Source organism: Siphateles boraxobius, unplaced genomic scaffold, assembly GCF_051911475.1.
Source record: "Siphateles boraxobius isolate OS27281-9 unplaced genomic scaffold, OSU_SipBor_1 25, whole genome shotgun sequence".
Classification (NCBI taxonomy): domain Eukaryota; kingdom Metazoa; phylum Chordata; class Actinopteri; order Cypriniformes; family Leuciscidae; genus Siphateles; species Siphateles boraxobius.
This window is the reverse complement of record NW_027508866.1, coordinates 13,069,192-13,088,643: the sequence shown is the minus strand read 5'-3', so window position 1 is coordinate 13,088,643 and position 19,452 is coordinate 13,069,192. Positions and strand designations below refer to the sequence as shown.

Here is a 19,452-nt window from a genome sequence, read left to right as displayed (position 1 = left end):
ACTTCCTGATCAGGCCGAGGGGGGCGTTAACGACAACCCCTGATGCCGTGACATAGGAGTGATGTCGTCCTAGAGGAGGGAGTAAATCGTGGTCAGCTTCAATGTAAATATTATTTTTTTTTTATTATTATTATTTTATAACTGGGACGACCGTTGACTGATGGTCTGACTTTGAAGTGGTCGCTTTTGTGATGGGTGGTCGCATAGCTGTCTGTATACCAGTCAAATTACAATCTGTCACAAATTATGTAACGATAACTGGTGCAGTCTATTTATAGCACATCTGGAGACAGATCCCACCATCCGATTATTTTCATGTAGTTCTGATTTGCCATCCACCGAAACATTTCTCAAAGCACATGTCTCCCGTTCACACTGTTTATTTATATCTTTCAAAACCTGATCCAGAGTAGGCTATTTGTTTTCTGCAGTGGACTAGTAATCCTTATTGAGCATTTTAAGATAATGATTTATAATTTTAATTAGGAGTCAGATCATCATTCTTGTTTAATGTCATACTTAGAGTTTCAGCAAACCTTTTGATGCCTTTATTCTAGGGACCGTTTTTTTGAGAGTGTTTGTTTGTGTTCTATCCCTTTAAGGACGCCCAAATATGATGATAAAGGGATAACGGCAGCTATGTAATTTTATTTATTCATTAATTTAGACTCATTTATAGGATTTGAGAAAAATATTGTATTCAAATAATACAAATAAATTATTTGCATTAAATAATTGCTCATTGTAGCCCACTAAAAAAATCTATATTACTTACTATCACTAATCTGTTTGTTTGTTTTTACTACTTGCTAATTAATATTTTATTTATTTTCTCTCTGGTTCCCTGCAAGGTTGTTTTATTTCTTTTTGTTTGCAAGGTGCTTTTTTATTTATTTAGTTATTTAGTTTCTTTATTTGGTTTTATCTAGTCAAACTACAACTATAAGATTATAGTTGTAGTTTTATTTTGCTTTTATGGAAATTTTTATATGGCTTTTACTCGTCATCTCATCATCATCTTCTTCCGCTTATCTGGGGCCGGGCTGCGGGGGCAGCAGTCTAAGCAGAGATGCCCAGACTTCCCTCTCCCCAGACACTTCCTCCAGCTCTTCCGGGGGGACACCAAGGTGTTCCCAGGCCAGCCGGGAGACATAATCCCTCCAGCGTGTCCTAGGTCTTCCCCGGGGCCCCGATGTGCCCGGAACGCCAGTTCAAATGAACGCTGGACAAGTCATTTGCGAGCCGTTTAAGTGATTCGTTTAAGTGATTCCCTATGAATAAATTAATAATTCCTTTTGAGCTAAATTGACCTGTCTAACCCAGACACGTTATTTAATTACTCAGTTAGTTCCTTACAGCATGGTGTTCGTTATGGACAAGCTGTTACTAGCACAGAAGTCCAATAACAGAACACCGCTCGAGTTCAGATCAGGGGGTCGTTCCTCCCAATCACGCCCCTCCAGGTGTCACTGCCCACGTGGGCGTTGAAGTCCCCCAGTAGAACGACTGAGTCCCTAGTCGGAGTATTCCAAGAGGGCCGAGTACTCTGCACTGCCGTTCGGCCCGTAGGCACAAACAACAGTGAGAGACCTAAGCTGAGGGGCTATAAGCACACCCACACCAGCCCGCCGCCTCTCACCATGGGCAACTCCAGAGTGGTAAAGAGTCCATCCTTTCTCAAGGAGTGTGGTTCCAGAGCCCAAGCCGTGCGTGGAGGTGATCCCGACTATGGATTGAGGCCCATGTGGGGAGGCCCGGCCACCAGGCGCTCGCATACAAGCCCCAACCCCAGGCCTGGCTCCAGGGTAGGGCCCCGGCTGCGCCATGCCGGGCGACGTCACAGTCCTCGTTTTTAAGTCTATCATAAGGGAGTTTATGAGGTGGCAGTTCAAGGAGGGGTACTAGTCATCTCATTTGCAAATAACAGATTCAGTATTGCTTAAAATAAATAAAAACAGTCAAATGCTAACTCAGAATATTACACAAACCTTCAATGCTTAAATATGTTAAATTTAATGTAGCGTCTGGACGAAATCACGATGACTTATTCATTCTAAGCTTCAGAAAGCTTTTAACCTACTAAACTCATTCATGTAAATCACAGGACTACGCCAATGAGTCTGGATCAAATTGCTCCATTGACACTTTAGTGGCATGGTAGAGGTTAAACAAAAAAAATTCTTCCAAACTCCTTCGTGAGCTTCAAAAAGATCTTAATCAACTCCCCTCCCATGCCAGACAAGAAGGCCAGGTGGCACAGATGGACCTCTGAGAGACACTTCAACACACATACACAAACACTCTTTCCATTTAACTCATATTATAAGTAATTCCAAAAATGTATATGATATATTCCTGTGTGCATGTATGTTTCCCACCTCATATTAGCCTAGTTATGAGTTGGGTTAGTTGAACTCTAAGCGCTTATATTCAAGCATAAGATTGTATCTCTACTTTTGTATCTCCCAGACATATCTTTCTTGGTACCAAATTAAACCTTTCGGTATGTCTTAGCTAAATATATATAGTACGTTACGATAAAATGTATTATACTATTGTGGCGAGCAGGACGAGGCTGAGGGCCGTGAGAGAGCGGCACGAGGCCAGTGGCGTGATTACTGATGAGCGCCACCTGCTCGACATACCGGTCTTGTATCTCTCACGGAGGATGCACCCATGGTACGGCAGCAAAGTCCAGGCATGCTGTGGTCTTTACGGATGCCTCTGCCACCGGCTAGGGGGCCACGTACATCGGGCATGCAGTTTCAGGTCTATGGACGGGGCCTCAACTGTATTGGCACATCAATCACAATCGAGTTGTTCACAGTACACCTTGCACTGGATTTCTTCCCCGGCCATCAGCCCTCAAAGGGCCACTACATGGCAAGCACGTACTGGTCCGTATGGAGAGCACTGCGACTGTTGCGTACATCAACCCTCAATGTCGTCTACGCTCCCGCCACATGTCGCAACTCGCCCGCCATCTCCTATGGAAGGACCTGCTTTCTCAGAGATGAGGCACTCTATGGCACCTGCGTCCAGACCTCTGGAAACTTCATGTTTGGCCCTGAACGGGACGCAGAGGTTCTAGGTGACCTAACCCAGGCGGTGGTAGACACCATCACTTCTGCTAGAGCCCCCTCAACAAGGCACCTCAATGCTCTGAAGTGGAACCTGTTCGTTGAATGGTGTTCTTCCCACTGGGAAGACCCCTGAAGATGTCCGCTCAGAGTTGTGCTTTCTTTCCTGCAAGATGGGTTGGAGCGAAGGCTGTCTCCCTCCACCCTCAAAGTGTATGTTGCTTTTCTCCGGCTTCTTGCCTTGTTTTAGTCTTGTGCTCATTCATTTCTATTTCCGAGTGAAATGGACTTAGCCTGAATTTCCGGCAACTTTGCCTTCAAGTAAGCCTTTTAAACTTCCCGCGAACAACGCGCTCTCTGGAAGAACTGAAAGAACGCTTCAAACTCACGGACACAGTGAGGATCATCACACACTCACACACACGCATTCTTGCTCCGCATCAAAGATCCATGCAAGTATTAGGATATTTCTATCGAGATTTAGATGCGTTTAAGATTGTTAGCCCCTCTTTTAAGGTGATTTGATACTTTACTGGCTCTCAAAAGTTAACTGTTTGTGAATTGCCATTCTGTGATCTGCTCTCTCTTTCTTTCTTTACTTGAGAGTTGATACGAAGAATAATCTTCCTTGAGAGCTGATAATAAGATCGTAGCCTACAGATTATTCGATGTGAAGTTAATTCTGTTAATAGATATTCTGAAAATTTATTTATTCTAGCCTATCTGTATATTCATAATTGATTATAATTTGTTGTAATTATCCATATATTGTCACAGTTTCACTCCTCACATGTGTTTCCCTGTCTGTGTTTCCCGCCACTGATCAGTCACCATGGACACCAATCACCTTCATCACAGCTGTTAGTCGTTTGTTAGTCATATCTGTGTATTTAAGTTCCTGCTTGTGCTCTGTCTGTTGTCCGGTATTGTTTGTATCACCCTTATGAGTGCGTGTTCCCTTCGTCTTCTGGAATAAACTACTATTATTTGGATTTTCTTGCCTTCGTGAACTCTTTTGAACTTGCCACACGCAGCATCGTGACATATATATATATATATATATATATAGATACAAATACACGGGCTATGTATCCCCTTTTTGGGCGATTTAAAATATGTAAACCAGTATGATTAATTATTAATTATTAAATTCCCTTTTTTGAGCTAATTCGCTACTACAAATACACTTTGCGCATTTAATCTCACTTTATTAACCAATGTCTTTGCTGCTGATTTTATTGTTGAAGTGTTGAACATTTTTAACAATATTGTAACACTACTTTTAAAGGTATCTTTCCCCTACACTGAAAATAAAACTGTTTTTTTTTCATCCCCCCACCCACCTTTTTCCACCTGTCAAACAAAAATATTTCCATCAGAGAAAACAACCTTGTTTTTCTTGATTAGATTTAGATTTAGAAAAAAGTGAAGGTATATTTAATTCTACAGTACATATATTATAATAGACACTTATGTTTTCACTGTAAAATAGTAGATGGCAAAAATTGTATAATTACAAATTTTATTTAATTTAATCTTCAACATTAATGCCATATAGAACAATACATGAAGGTTTTTGAAAAAACAAACAAACAGTCACTGCAACACTGAGATGTAAGTTAATATAACACAACCTTTGCAAGTAAGGCTGCATTGTCCATACGGCCTGTTAAGAAATAAATACATTACACACAACACCAAAACATTTCCACAGAATCCTTGGCTCCAGTCTTCCTGTCAGCTATCATCATCATTACTGCACTGTAAACTGCACAAAAGGCACGTTTGTGAGTTAAGTTGTGCTTTCTATACGATACTTTACTTCAGAGGTCCATGATAACTTGATCTAACGATCAGTGACACATAAATGACTCTCAACACACTCTGAGAAATCACAGGATGTTAGTGAAAGTAAGACAGAAAAAGGGAATTATGGGTCATGAGGGGTTTTATGGGACATGTGTTAAAGTGCTGTTGTTGCCCTGACATCTGCGCATCAGCTTTCAGCCATCGCCTCGCTGATCAGCCACTTACTGCAGATTATTAGCAGTTCAGTCCAGCCTCTTTTATGTATGCATCTCATGTGCAAAGTGTAAAAACTTAATACATAAATTGTGGCCTTCATAAAGTACCAATGATCAAAAGTGATCAAATCATTTTCATAAATACAACATTATTTCATAAAAAAGGCACTTTGTGTATCATAATGAATGAAAAATGTTCTTGAAAGTGGTTTTTAGTGAATGCAATTACATTGCACCACTATTATTACAGTTAAAAAATTGGAGCTATATGCTGGTTTACACTGAAATCTCAATACAGTGAAGGTTAGTTAAATTAATGGGGTATTTGGCTGTGTTTCTGGGCAAAACAGCCAACTGGCATCCTTACGCCGTCTGTGCGGGCCAGGCTGGCTTCAGTCTTCCTCAAAAATGTCTAGTTGACAGAAACAGTGTATATAAAAACCATATACTAATATACCGTATACTGAAATGTCCCTAGTTTGCATTATGAAGAGACAGTCAGGGTTGAAACTTTACCACATGTATAAATGCATAATATAAAATATCTGAATTAAAATAAAATGGTGAGGAAGGGGGATGCCAATTTTCCCATGTTGCTTTCTGTCTCTCTCATTCCTCTTTACATCCATTGAGATACTCAATAAGCCTCTAAGAAAGAGACGCACAATAGTGTTTAATCGTCACTGCGGGTATGTGTTTTTATGTAGCTGTGATGATATTCTCATGCCTTTGTTTTTCCCTTTATCTGCCTTTTTTCTTTAGCTTTTTTACACAAATGCCTCTGGTACGTCACTGCCGTTAATTTTCAGATAGATTTTAGCATTATTTTCTTTCTCCTTCCGCTTTTTGTGCAGAGTTCTCCTGAAGAACAGGAGGTAGAGCGGTAACAAGAAGCCCATCATACTGAGAACCAGCAGACCAACATTCACCTATACACCAGAAAAAAAGGTAGAGAGGAGGTCAAAACATGCCTAACGGGCATTTAATCCATTTAGTATTACTAAAGCTCTCTCTTGTTTGTTTCATACCCAGAGCGGGTCTCCATGCAGTGGTCCCATCATGGCCATGAACAAAGGCTGCTGCAGCAGAGCGAACAGAGCGCTAACCAACGACTGCATTCCGGTCAGACTGCCAAACTGAGATGATGGGTACCTGCAGACACACAAATAGATTTTGTGTTATCATATGATATGCTTTAAATGCTGCTATTACAGGCAAAGGTAATGATCACAAGCAGAATATCATGTATTAGAGATAATGCTGATAAACTCACACAGCAGCGTAAAGTCCTCCGATGGCGGAGTGGATAAAGCCTCTGACGATGGTGTGAAGGACAAATGAGAGCATCTGGAGAGAGATGACATAAGGTTAAATGACAAAATCAAACAGAATTAACTTGTTTATTTGAGTGTTTCCTATGGTAAAATTGGCAGCTGACATGCTAGTAGTTTCATAAGTGAGCCACTAGAGGGAGATGCTGTACAGCTAAGCAGACACTCAATAGGTGCGTTTTGCGTAAGCATACCACTTTTAATCTTTCTGCAACTGCATACTACTCCGCATGGAAGAAATAGTAAGAGCAGTATGCTATTCCAAATTTGGCCGCAGCCTTCCGCAGCTCTGCACTATTACAGAATAGCATACTAGCAAACTCTTAATATTGTTGATGTAGTTGTTGCAGTATTTAGTGTATAAATTACTGTTCACAGTAAACGAAAACATGCACTGAATACCCATGAATGTTACATTTGCAAAAAAATGTATACATACAGAGAAGACATGACATGCGGGGTGGGGGGGGATTGTATACCATGGCCACCAGTGTTGTCCCAAAAAAAGTAATTAGTTACTAGCTACTAATTACATCTTCAACAGTTTAACTACTTTACTAATTACTCTCATATAAAAAGTTGCATTACATATTACTAATATCTTTCTAAATCCCTTATAAACTTGAAGGATAGACATAAGTCGTCTCTTTTTATTCTTTCAAATAATAATTTTAAAATAGCATAAATTATTCTTGAACTGACCAAAGTATTGAAGTTACATTAAAAACATACATTTTAACATGAAATGATGTTAAATCCACTATTAATTTATACAGATTGTACAGTATTTAATGCAATTACATCAGAAGTAACTGTAATTAAATTAAAGTAATTAATTACTTAGTAATGCATTAAATAATATTTTTATTTTAGAAGTAAATGATATAATGCCCACAATATAATAATTTGTGCCCTTAATTTATTAAATTGTGGCCACGATGTAATAATTTCTGCTCGTTTTAGTTTAAATCAAAACGAGAGAATAAATTATTAATTCATGGCCACAATATATATATATATAAAACGTTTTTTAAATATTAAATATATCTGTTTAGCTTTCATTTATTTTTATTTACTTGCTTATGTTTTAGTAATTTTAGTACTATTTCAGTTTGTTGCCAAGGCAACATTTCTATTTTTAAATTAATGTTTTTCATCCAATATTTATATTTTATTTCAGCTTTATTACTATTACCAGAAACTAGTTTTAACATTTTTAGTTTTATAAAAGTTTTTTACTTTTAATTGTAGTCTTAGTTAACGATAACAACACTGGTATACAACAGTGGATACTACAACAACAACAAAAAAGAAAGATAAAGGTGCTATTTTAACTGATTTACAAATTATATACTCCACAAAGCACATCATTTAAAAAATATCATGTCAAAAACAGTGCATTTTGGAACAATAAATGTTTCAACTAGTATTGTGCTACATTGTTGTCAACCTCATCATATTGCAGGATTTCCTCAGTAGAAAATAAGCATTTATTTTGCTTTATTCATTTAAATTTTGTGTAAATGTCTTAACTACTGGCAGTCCAAACATTTAAGAGAAAGAGATATTATAAACTGCGAATGATGTTATGTCCAGTTTTTTCATCAAATTGCAATGGAAGGTCAAGTCAAATGCATTGCATCGTGGGATATACTACTTCACACATTATGCTTTTTTTGTGTGTGCAGCCCATTTTGCCATGTGGGTTATTCTGGTATTTCACGCAAATTGAAAAAACAGTACACATGCTGCAGAAATAGAGTAGTATGTTAGTATGCTATTCTGAACACAACCTGTATCTTATTGTTGAATTGACACATTACTATGGACTATTCATAACCCAGAGACACATAACACACACCTGAAGTGGGAGATTGGGAATTAGGCAGGTGATGCCAAAGCCGACGAGGAGGATGTTGGTGAAGATGAAGGCACGTGTGGCATTGGTGACTTTCTGAATCTGTTTGTCTCTGCGTTTGGGCTGGGGTTCATCCCTGAAAACATGGAGCGAACAGAGACGCTTAAAACAGCTGTCATTGATTTTCTTGCATTTTGAGCTTCACACATTATTAGTCCATGTCCAAAGTTCACTAAAATGTGTTTTATAACCTACTTGTTGGGCTCTTTTTCATCGATTTCTCCATCATCGCATTCTTTCAGCTTCCAGTCCATGATTTGACCGATGACCGGCGTCGTCATCAGGCACAAGAGTTGCATCACTCCAAAAATTGAGGTGTAGAGGCTCACTGAGAGAACAATAGAGAGAGAGAGAGAGAGAGAGAGAGAGAGAGAGAGAGAGAGAGAGAGAGAGAGAGAGAGAGAGAGAGAGAGAGAGAGAGAGAGAGAGAGAGAGAGAGATTATAACGCTGTCTAATGGATAACGTCTGAGGTTGGTTAATAACTACTCTGGTTAATGGCTGAGTTTATGGCACTCTGCAGGCTTGCGTATGCATTACGTTGCTTGAGGTGAGTACAGGAGAAGGTTAAATGTTAGAACAACAGGCTGAGGGAACTACATGCTCTACTGGTTTCTACTGCGCTACTGAGATTCTTACCCAATTCCATTTTCTCAACTGCAGAAATAGTAAAAATGAATAAATAAATAAATTATTTATTTACATATTAGAAGACAATTAAAATGTCAAACCTGGCAGAAAAATATAACTGAGATGGTTTTAAAAATCTGTAATAGTAAATATATTTTTTTATTTTTCCAGAAAGGATTTTTTGTTGTTGTTGCTGCATTCACATATCTGTATTATAGTAACTAAAATGTTTGTTGTTTAGTCTTTTTTTTTTAGGAAATTTTAGTTTTGCTGCATATATCTGAATTATCATATTTCTTTTTTTTTTTCAGAAAATGTGTTTTACTGCATTCACATTATTATTGTTTTTGTTATTACTGCATATCAAGCATTACAGAATTATTGTAATTAGTAAAACCTTTTTTTGCTGTGTTCACATATCAGAATTACCCTAAATAAATGTATTTAGAAATAAATTGAATATTTTTTTTCCCCAGACATATGCAAACATGCTTATCCACCTGTGTTAAGATCTCCTCCACTGAGGTCCTCCAAGATGTTGTTCATGGCTCCCATGTAGAAGATGAGACGCAGCTGAGTCACACACATGGTCACCAGACTCAACATGAACAGAGGGCTGAAAATACTCTTCATGAACGACTGAGCTGGGAGGAAGAAAAGGAAAACAGCCATAGTCAAAATTATTTGTTGACCTGTCAACCCATTTATGGCTCTGTTATTGAAACTTTTTTTATTTGCGTATGTTTCTGGTCTTTTCTTGTGTCAGGCTTGTTCAAACATTGTCACTTACTTTCCTCCTTGGTCTCAGACTGCAGTTCCAGGTCCATGGTGGACAGACAAAGTTTCTGACCCTCTCTGGCAAGCTCTTTTTGTTTGTGAGTGTTATCCACGCTAAGACGCTTGCCCACTGTCGTCACTTGATTATAAAACTGCTTTCCTGTAATCTTATGGTCAAATCCCAGCCAACTGAACTTGATCTTGATACTGGATATACAGAAACAAATCAGAATGAATGTGAGATATTGTAGATGTTTGATGCGTATGAGAGTGTGGGTTAGGGTTAGGATGTGTGTTTCTTACGTGTAGTCCATGTCCTCGGGTCCAGGGAAAGGCTCCAGGGGCCAGTTGAAGAAGCAGTTGATGAAGACGAGTCCTGCACAGCCCGCCCAGACCACCAGAATCGTGATGAAGGTCACACCAATGTCATAGATCACCTGTTAAGAGAAACAATGCATAATCAACAAATCATATCTAAGAACATATGGTAGGATTACAATAATTTGTTTTCACCCAGTTGTTTAATCTAACAGACCTTGACCCCAGGAAAGGTGACAGCCGAGGAAGCATACGAGCCGATCATGAGTGCGATGAAGGTGGCACGCAGGTCACCAAACATGTTGGGCAGCTGGAAGGAAACATGGAAACAGATGAATAACATTTGGTTAAAAATAACTTTAGATAGGCAGATATATATATATATATAATTTATTCATTAAAATGTATATAATTCTAAATATAAATAACTTAAAACGTTAAATAAATTAATTTTTAAATAAAATTTAAACAATCCTGACAAAAAAAGAAAATCATGTTTAGATCTATTTTTAATTTTTAATAAATAAATGTATATATATTTACATTCATTTATTTTATTCTATTTGTAATCATAGTATTATATTTTTATGTTTTAATTATCAAAAATGTAAAAAATACAAATTAATATAATATAAATAATCCATAACGATAGCAATATAAAAATCATATTCAGACTGTGGTTATTCAGAGCATCTTTTTACTGCTATGAGCATAAAGACAATAAAATTGATCCACAGTCTTTCTTTAAAAATGGCAGGAAGCAAGGAGAGACAGCCAACAATTACGGGCTTATGAAAGCACAAGTCAACAGTAAAAGCAGTTTCAGTTCCGAGGCACTGACTATAACCAGAGAATGAGGGTTGGGGGTTGAAAGAGAGGAAAGAGAAAACGAGCAAGTGACAGGACTACAAAACTAGAAGACTACGAGAACTATGAAAGGATAAGTTCGGTATTTTACACTTAAACCCCTGTTTTAAGATCGTTTCTGATGAAATAGAACGGTTAAGATTGAAATTTGGACAAATGCTGCTGTCCCGAGAGTTGTCGGTTTCTGTATTGGCACCCCCTCAAACCCCTACCCCACCCACCCGACCCCCTCCCCCCTACCTCGAAAATGGTTTCATAGGTGCATTGGAACAATCATTCATAAAACGCATTAAACTTTAGTTTACAAAGATGTGAAACTCACTTAGTGGTCTGGGGTGTTCACTGATATGCTCACACAAAAATCGTTGCAAAATATGCTTTCCAACAGGTGTTTTACCATTCGTTGTAAAACTGTGGACCTATTTTTCCAAAAGCCTCACAACTGGACATTCTTCCGTTGAGAGCTTGAATAATAGACACTCCAGCCCAGTTGGTGACGATAATGCACCTTTGCCAATGTTTGGATAGCGTAGCCTATGATACCGCGACTGCATAACTACAGAAAGAATACAAACAACCCCATTTCCGTTTCCGGCGGCGGAGTAATACCGTACCGCACAGAACATCCAATACAAGTCAATGGAGTTGGACAAAAAATACGATAAAACCTGTTGGAAAGCATCTTTTACAGCGATTTTTGTGTGAGCATATCAGTGAATACCCCAGACCACTCGATGAGTTTCACGTCTTTGTAAACTAAAGTTCGTTTTATGAATGATTCTTCCAGTGCCCTTATGAAACCATTGTCGAGGTGGGGGGGTGCTAACACAGAAACCGAAAATTCTCGGGACAGCAGCATTTGTCCAAATTTCAATCTTAACCGTTCTATTTCATCAGAAACGATCTTAAAACAGGACGTTAAGTGTAAAATACCGAACTTGTCCTTTAAGTGGCCCCTAACCCTAACACTTAATCCACAGTTCTTTCTTACTTCACTTACTTTCTGTTCCTCATTGTCAATAAAAGAGGAATAACTAGGTTAGTAAGAACTGAGGAATGATCCATCCAGTCTGAACTGGCTGATTCCGAGTCTCTTTTATGACTAATTGGAGGCCAAACTGGGCAGCCTGCCCACAGTTTTGCCTTGTTCCTGTGACAACAAGTGGATGAGCAACAGCGAGTGTCCTGTTATGTAAGAATTCTTTTGAATGTGAGTGATCAGCAGCTTTGTGATGGAAGAGTTGTGTTTTGTGAGAACAGAACTGGTGTGAAGATATTCTCCAAAATCAATTGTTATGCGACTTTTCCATGTACACTTCATGCAGGCGACGCAACACGGCAAACAAGAACACTCTCATTATTATTAACAACAACATTTTTGCATTAAGCCATCAATGTAATGCAAGTATTTGGGGCAGGTGTTGTTTTAAAACTTTCTCATTTTGTGGACATTAACAGGTGTGGCAAAAAATACATTTTGGACTCTGGGTGTGAGTGTTTTTGTGAGTTCATGGTCATATAGTTCCTCTGAGCACATGATAACCGCAGGCTAATCTTACAGGGTCAGCACACTGAATCAGGAGTACTGTATGCTGCCATGGTGCCAGAGCAGCGACAAAAGCGAGTCAGCAGGAAAAACACTGAAGTAAGATGCACAAATTGGTCTAATGATTAACTTACTGCATCACGCTTGAGAGACACTCAAAAGATTGAGAAAAAAGAAACACAGAGACTTTTAACTAGCCTGGGTGTTGCAGGATTGCAGGGAACAAATGTTACAATTTTAATATCAACCACTGAAAAAGCCACGACTAATCTGAATATCAGATGGGACGTATCCCCCTCAATGTTTATGGCAGTTACGCCAGCTAATTAGCAAGCAACAAGCACATCAAAAGAGCTGGAAAAAAAATTAAGCACAAGTGTACATTCATGAATAAGTTAACACTCACCGTAAGTGAAGTGAAGGTCATACACATTCCCCCAAAGCCATTAAAGGTCAGTGCGATAAAAATCAGAACGGACAGTTCTAGAAAAAACAAGCAGGTGTTAACAGTTCCTAGTGGAAAATAGAAATTTTGGTATCTGTTTCAATAAGTATAAAGACATAAATTCATACTGAATTGCATGCAATGTCCTATACATTCTTACCATTTGGGTTGCTGGCTCCATAAGCGATCATTAGGCACGACAGGGCAAAGCAGGCACTGGAAAGGAAGATTTAACACTTATTTGTCAATTGATCATGGAAAATTTTCTGGTCATTCATCTGTATTGTGATGTGACCTTAGGATACATACTTACCATATTACACAGTGCAAAAGCTTTTTATATTAATCCAAAAATTAATATGTACTTACCGTAGTAAAAAGAGTAAATTATGCTTAAATACATGCAACTAACCCTAAACCAAACCCTAATCCTACCCTAACACTATAGGAAGTACATGTAGTTAATTATTATTACTCAGTATTTAAATATATAATTACACTGTAACAATGACACCTTAAAATAAAGTGTAACCTTGGATTGTTATAGAAATGATATCGAAAATGAAGCACATGCCGTCTACCTTCCAAGCAGGCGGAGTTTGCGTGGACCGTATTTGTCCATGACGATTCCGAGCGGGAGTGTGATGGCGCTGAGGAGGAAGGAGCCCACGGTGAAGGCCAGATTCAGCATCTCATCCTGTTCTTTACAGATGAGCCAGCCGTTCATCCTCAGGTGTTCCTCTGGATGTTTCAGAGGGACCACATCCACCCCTCCTGGGTGGAACTCGTCATAATCAAACTCTGCATCCTTCGACAGTGATGAAGGCACAGCTGGTAATGAGAAGTTTGCCGTTGAGCTGTTTCCTTTAGGAAAGAAGAAGAAGAGGAGAGGTATAAGAGGCTAATGGGGACCCATGTAACTTATTACCAGCAGCTACCATGTTCCAAAAACCAGCTCAGTGCTAATGTGACCTGATATACAACCCGCTGGAGCTTCACTACTCATCAGGTCACCATTTCTGCTAAATCATCGGGATAAAGAGAGAGAGTGAGAAAACTCAGATGTTGGTGTAAAATCTGGTCACGTGTGTCCCTGCTGTGACCCCTATGCTGTGACGTAAGCATCAGGTACTTGTAAATCTTGCTGTCCAAGCACGTGCAGACTTCTATACCTCTCGATAGTTCCTTGAAGTTCATGACTGGGGTTTATGCACTCTACGGCCTTTTGTTAACACCATAGGTGGAACATTCCATGAATTAATGCTATAGAAGGTAAGGACACTCCAATAATGCTTCAAGACTTGGAATTGTCTGTAGATGTACAATTTCTATAGCAACAAGAACACTGGAAGCCTGGGGAAAGTTCGTTCCCTCGTGTCGTTCCAAACGTGTATGAATTTCTTTCTACCGTGGAAAACAAAAGAAGATATTTTGAAGAATGTCTTGAGTTTCTCTTGTGCATAAAATAAAAGTCAATAGGCTCCGATATTGTTTGGACCCCAAAGTATTGAAATTCTTCAAAATAATTTATTTTGTGTTCAGTAGGGGAAAAGTCATACAGGTTTGAAATGACATCAGGAAAAGCTAACGATGACAACATTTTCATTTTTGGGTAAACTATCTCTTTAACATGCTTAATGAAAATGGTGTCTATATGGACAAAATGTACTTCATATGTTTGTACTGCTAATGATTTACAAATAAAAACCTCAAAGTATGATAATGTTCCTACCAGGTTTTCTAATTAGAAAATGTTTGCTTATGACCAGCATGACTAGAACAGCTTAAACCAACCTGGAATTACATCTGGTCTAAACTGGTCTTTTCAGCTGTTCTCCATTGTGTCTGAGATAAACTTTTACCCAGCAGTAAAATGCTTGGAATGAGGAATCACCATTTTGTGGTCTCAATAAAACCTGAGATAAGCTGGGAAAGATAGAGAGGAGAAAGCTCAACATTTGCTCTTCCTTTATCTTGTTCTGCTGCAGGAACAATGTTAATAATCGTCCTTTTGGACTATTGTACAATCCTGATTCACATTATCTCACCACACATACATATATAAACTACTGATACTGAACCAGGTGACACTCAATTAATAGCTGCTGGCTCACTGGAGACATATAAAGTAGATAATCAGACCTGACCTTATACTAATCTGGTTTTCCATCTTAACTGCTGATGATTGATAAATGAATGTTTCTCTGAAAAACACAAAATGTGGTAACAAAAAGTATTTTTGAGACGTGAGTTAATTAGACAAAACCTGTCTTTCAAAACGTTAAGATATCACAATGGCTTTCACAACTAACAGGGAATTTCCATTAAACTTTGGCTAAGGTTCTCTCAACATTATGGACAAATGTTCCTCCAGTAATGTTAATAGAACGTACGTTCAAAGTTATCTGGTCCAAAAGATACACGTGGCTACATTCATGTGCAAATGGCTGCATATTGCAGGACACACCCGGGAAGATAGCAGTCACAAAGAAATATCTGATCTGAAAATCTGAATATGATTTTTCATCTGATCCTTAACCTTTTTTCTGATGGGCTGACAGCCATGTAATGCCTTTGTGAGTCTGAGTGTCACATAAAAACCCAAATTGGGTGTTTTTTTAATAAATATTCTTTAAAATGTTGTTAAACTTTGGAAATGGCGAAGTACTGACACTAAACACACATTTCTACAGGAACGTAGACATTTTAACATTTTAATACAATGACTTGGGGACAGATTATGGAGTGAAAACAAGGAGGCGTTGTTCTTTTCATTCATAGCCATTAGTTTGGTGGCCAGATCTGATAAAATGTAAGGAACCGACACACAGTACAAATTGTCTCTAACCTCATTTCAGAGAAAGCATGAATGTGATAAAGAACTGTTATCATGGCAACTTCAAAGATTACATGATTTGAAATCAAAGTTAGTGTACTAAACCACATGTTTCGCATCTTTAAAAATGGTCAAGAAGAATGAATGCCTCTATGCCTCGCGACACTGTCCTTTGAGTCTTATCTGTGGACTTTAAGATTGCTGAATACTGTCTTGTGCACTGACGATTTTCGCTGAGACAGTCTTATTATGCCACAATAATGTGACTGACCGAAAGGACAGACAATCAGCTGAGTAATGTCAAAAAACAGGAACTTCTATGACAGCAGCAAAAAGAAACGATAAGCACTTTACAATAAAAAAAAAAAAATTCCGGACAGATAGACACGTAAGATGCCCACCACTCCACCCAGAAGAAGTCGTATCCCTAGATCTACCCAAACGATAAGCCTCCTACTGTTTCCTTCACAAACAACTCTTTTTCTCGTCTTCTGCCCTTCCTCTACCCCTTTTCTTCTTGTCTGCCTGGGAATTTCAAACTAGCTTTTGTGGTTAAATAGGTTTCAGTGTCCTCATGTTATATTAAATCTAGTCAAAAGTGGTTGAGAAAGAACAAGACGGTGATAAAAGGGTCATAAGCACACACAGTAAGACCAAAACATGTTCTGTGATGCAAATCAATACCAAAACCAGTTCAATCAATCAATTATGAGCTAACCAGTAGGTCTGAGGTGAACTGATTGAAAAGATAAACATTTGCATTTACATCAAACAGGCTGTAGGCCTTTCAATTTAAAGGTGCACTTGATTAAGTCAGTGTGGTCCCTGTGGAAAACCCTTCTACATTCCAGTGTTTTACTGAGCAACTGTGCCTATACCAGCTGATTTAATGGAAGTCTGTGGTAGTGTCTGTGGTTTTGAGGCTCCTGTGGGAAGATGTCATTCCTCCTCCTTAGAGAAAGTAAGCACAAAAGTGTTTTGCTGCAGAGCGCAATCAGTTACACCACATAAAACGTTACTGTCAGTGATGGATTACTGCACAATACACGTGACTTTAAAAGTAGGATCCTGCAAGTACTATCAGACACAGTGTTTGTGAGCTTTCAAGATCAGATTGGAATAATGGAATTTGCCAATATGCATACTGACCAATAGACAAAACACAATCAGGCATTACTTTAAATTCTTTTACAGATAGGATCACAAGCTTGACTTGCAGTGGATGTGAACTAAATGTTCCTCAATTACTCTTCTAAATTGCTGCACAGGTTCTTGTTCTTGATGTTACATTGCTTCTTCAGAGCATTGTATTTGTTTCTTGGGTTACTTCAAACACCCTCGCATAAAATAAACACATTATTTGTGAAATTTAAAAGGTTCTGTGGCATCAGATTGGTAAACCCTTTTTGAATCTGGGTGGAAGAGTGACTCTTACCTGGTTCCATGCAGAGGTATGAATAGAAGCCTTCAGACTTCAGCATGATGAGTAAGGAACCCCAGCCCAGCAGAACAGCGGAGAAGAGCAGATTTTCAATAATTGCCGTTACCGCCATCCACCAGCGGCGGGCAAATGCTGTGGCTAGAGTGGGTGCCATGGCTGCAGGGAGTAGGAAAGCAGACAGATAAGAGGAAAAGGGTGGTTGATAGTGTCTGGTGGGATGAGACCTCACAATCTGTGGATGAAGAAGAGAGAGAGAAGTGTGTTTGGAGTCAATTTAATGGAATAACCAGGTTTACATGTAAGGAATAAATAAATACTAGAAAATATAAAATACTAGGAATAAAAAATAATAAAAAATAAAAAATACTAGGAATAAATACACAGGAAAAAATGAATAACGTACTATTAACATTCTAGTTATTACTATTAACTAACAAGAAACTCTGATTAACATATTAGTAAGTAAGTGATCAGTTGAATGTGGTTCACTATTAGCTAATCAGTAACTACTATTTTTTATACACAGGTTCACGCTAACCCACTAGAAAGGACTCAAGTTTAGTTTTTAGGTTTTCAACTCTTATTTAAATGTGCAAATGATCAATTGAAACCGCTTCAGAGACTCACACCTTCTTTGTTATGTATATCACTTTCAAAATCACTTCTTTCAAACTCTGTTGGCACTTTTGCATTACAGTGCAAGAATAGTGACAGGGAGGGGTGCCAAAACTTCAAAATTCACATTACAACAGACCCCAACACAATGTTTGATGCAAAATAACAAAAAGATAGCTATAGCAAAAGTAGCTTAAATTTAATTTTGTGACTTGTAAATCAAACACACAAGCATTATTATTCAAAGGCCATATTTGTAACGCAACAGAAAAATAACTGATTTTGTGTGTCAAAGAATAATCCTCAACCATATGGTGCTCTACTGTAAATTTTGACCGTAGCCTACATTTTTTTTTCTTCACCGGAATGGTACGAAACTTGGTAAAGGTTTTGGTACTTGTTATGTGAACAAATAAAAAAAATCATGAACATGATTCGAAAAGGTTAAATGTCCTTAAAAAATAGTCACACTTGTGCTCCTCGGAAATTAATGGGAGACGAATTTCATCTAGTGAAATCTTTTGGTAGCCTACTGCGGCCAAATCTTACTGAAAGCTCATTTTTGAGATGTCAAGCTTAAATTTGGAACACAACTTGTGAAGTTTTTGAAAATATAGATTTCATATAGAAATGAAAAATAGTATTTTTGTGCATTTTTCATAACAATAAACGTACAATTCTGTAACATTTTCAGGTTCACTTTTTAAAACTTTTTCACTTCAAGAACAATTTTAAAACATTCAAGATTTACGAGAGTTTAAGTTTGAAATAAAATTTTCAGGTCTGGGCTATGCTCAAAACCTGAATAAATGGATTATAACTACTGCGTAAATATAATGTAGTACCATAAAATCCCCTAAAATATATAAAATATTAAATAAAAAAAACATTATCAAACTAGTAGTAGCCTACCTTCTTTTGATTGAAAAAAAAACAGTTTTGACCGCCGCGCGAAGAGCACCAGAGGGTTTAAATGACAAATGTAACAATCCAACTAACTTAGACATATACTTCATTTGTTCAAGATAAAAAAATAATAATATAAATACAAAATATATTAATAAAAGAAAAGAAAGAACACATACCTTTGAGAGAAAGGCACGAGTTCTGTAGCCTTTTAGTGCAGAGAGATCTCCCCCTTGATGCCTTTGCTCTCGCTTCCCCCTCTCTCTCTCTCTTTCTCCTGCAGTTACCGGCACTTTCTGAGAATTTGTTTCTGGGCAACTGTCGAATTTATAGCTGTTTCATGTGGGAAAGCTGCATCGGGAGGCAGAGTATTACTATCAGCCAATCAGCTGCGAGTCTCGCGCTGCACTGGAAAATCACGCACCGTCTTCCACAGGTGATCCCTCAGATGTCCGCTTCAAGGAGCGAATGAATTAGGTTTGACGTAATGTAGGAAGTAGCCTAGTTTTTAGATTTGCCGCCTCAGTAAACGTGGGATCCTTTAATCATAAATGCTGAAATCAATTTTTTTCGACTGAGTTCATTGATTAGCCTATAGAGTATTTCCTAAACGGCAAATTAAACTTACAGCAGGGAAGTGAAATATGAAGGTGAAAGATGATGAATCAATCTCTGATTACAGCTAATTTATTCCATAAAACTATGAAGGCCTATATAACG

The 19,452-nt window shown here is 38.1% G+C and overlaps 1 protein-coding gene across 3 annotated transcripts; it reads right to left on the bottom strand.

Moving 5' to 3' along the window:
• Window positions 1–4,585: 4,585 nt before the first annotated feature.
• slc43a2b (solute carrier family 43 member 2b) lies at window positions 4,586–19,197 on the bottom strand. Of its 3 annotated transcripts, none has more exons than XM_077242787.1 (15): window positions 18,919–19,163; window positions 17,206–17,376; window positions 13,516–13,798; window positions 13,095–13,150; window positions 12,896–12,972; window positions 10,294–10,386; window positions 10,062–10,195; window positions 9,772–9,965; window positions 9,482–9,625; window positions 8,991–9,008; window positions 8,549–8,681; window positions 8,297–8,429; window positions 6,378–6,451; window positions 6,133–6,256; window positions 4,586–6,033 (listed from the first exon to the last, which is right to left on the bottom strand). In XM_077242787.1, the coding sequence occupies exons 2-15, from the start codon at window positions 17,363–17,365 to the stop codon at window positions 5,872–5,874; spliced, it is 1,785 nt and encodes a 594-aa protein (XP_077098902.1). In that variant the 5' UTR covers window positions 17,366–17,376; window positions 18,919–19,163; the 3' UTR covers window positions 4,586–5,871. The 3 variants fall into 3 exon arrangements, with proteins under 3 accessions (XP_077098902.1, XP_077098901.1, XP_077098903.1); XM_077242786.1 differs by having other exon boundaries at window positions 17,206–17,443; window positions 18,912–19,162; XM_077242788.1 differs by lacking the exon at window positions 8,991–9,008 and having other exon boundaries at window positions 17,206–17,443; window positions 18,912–19,197.
• Window positions 19,198–19,452: the final 255 nt, after the last annotated feature.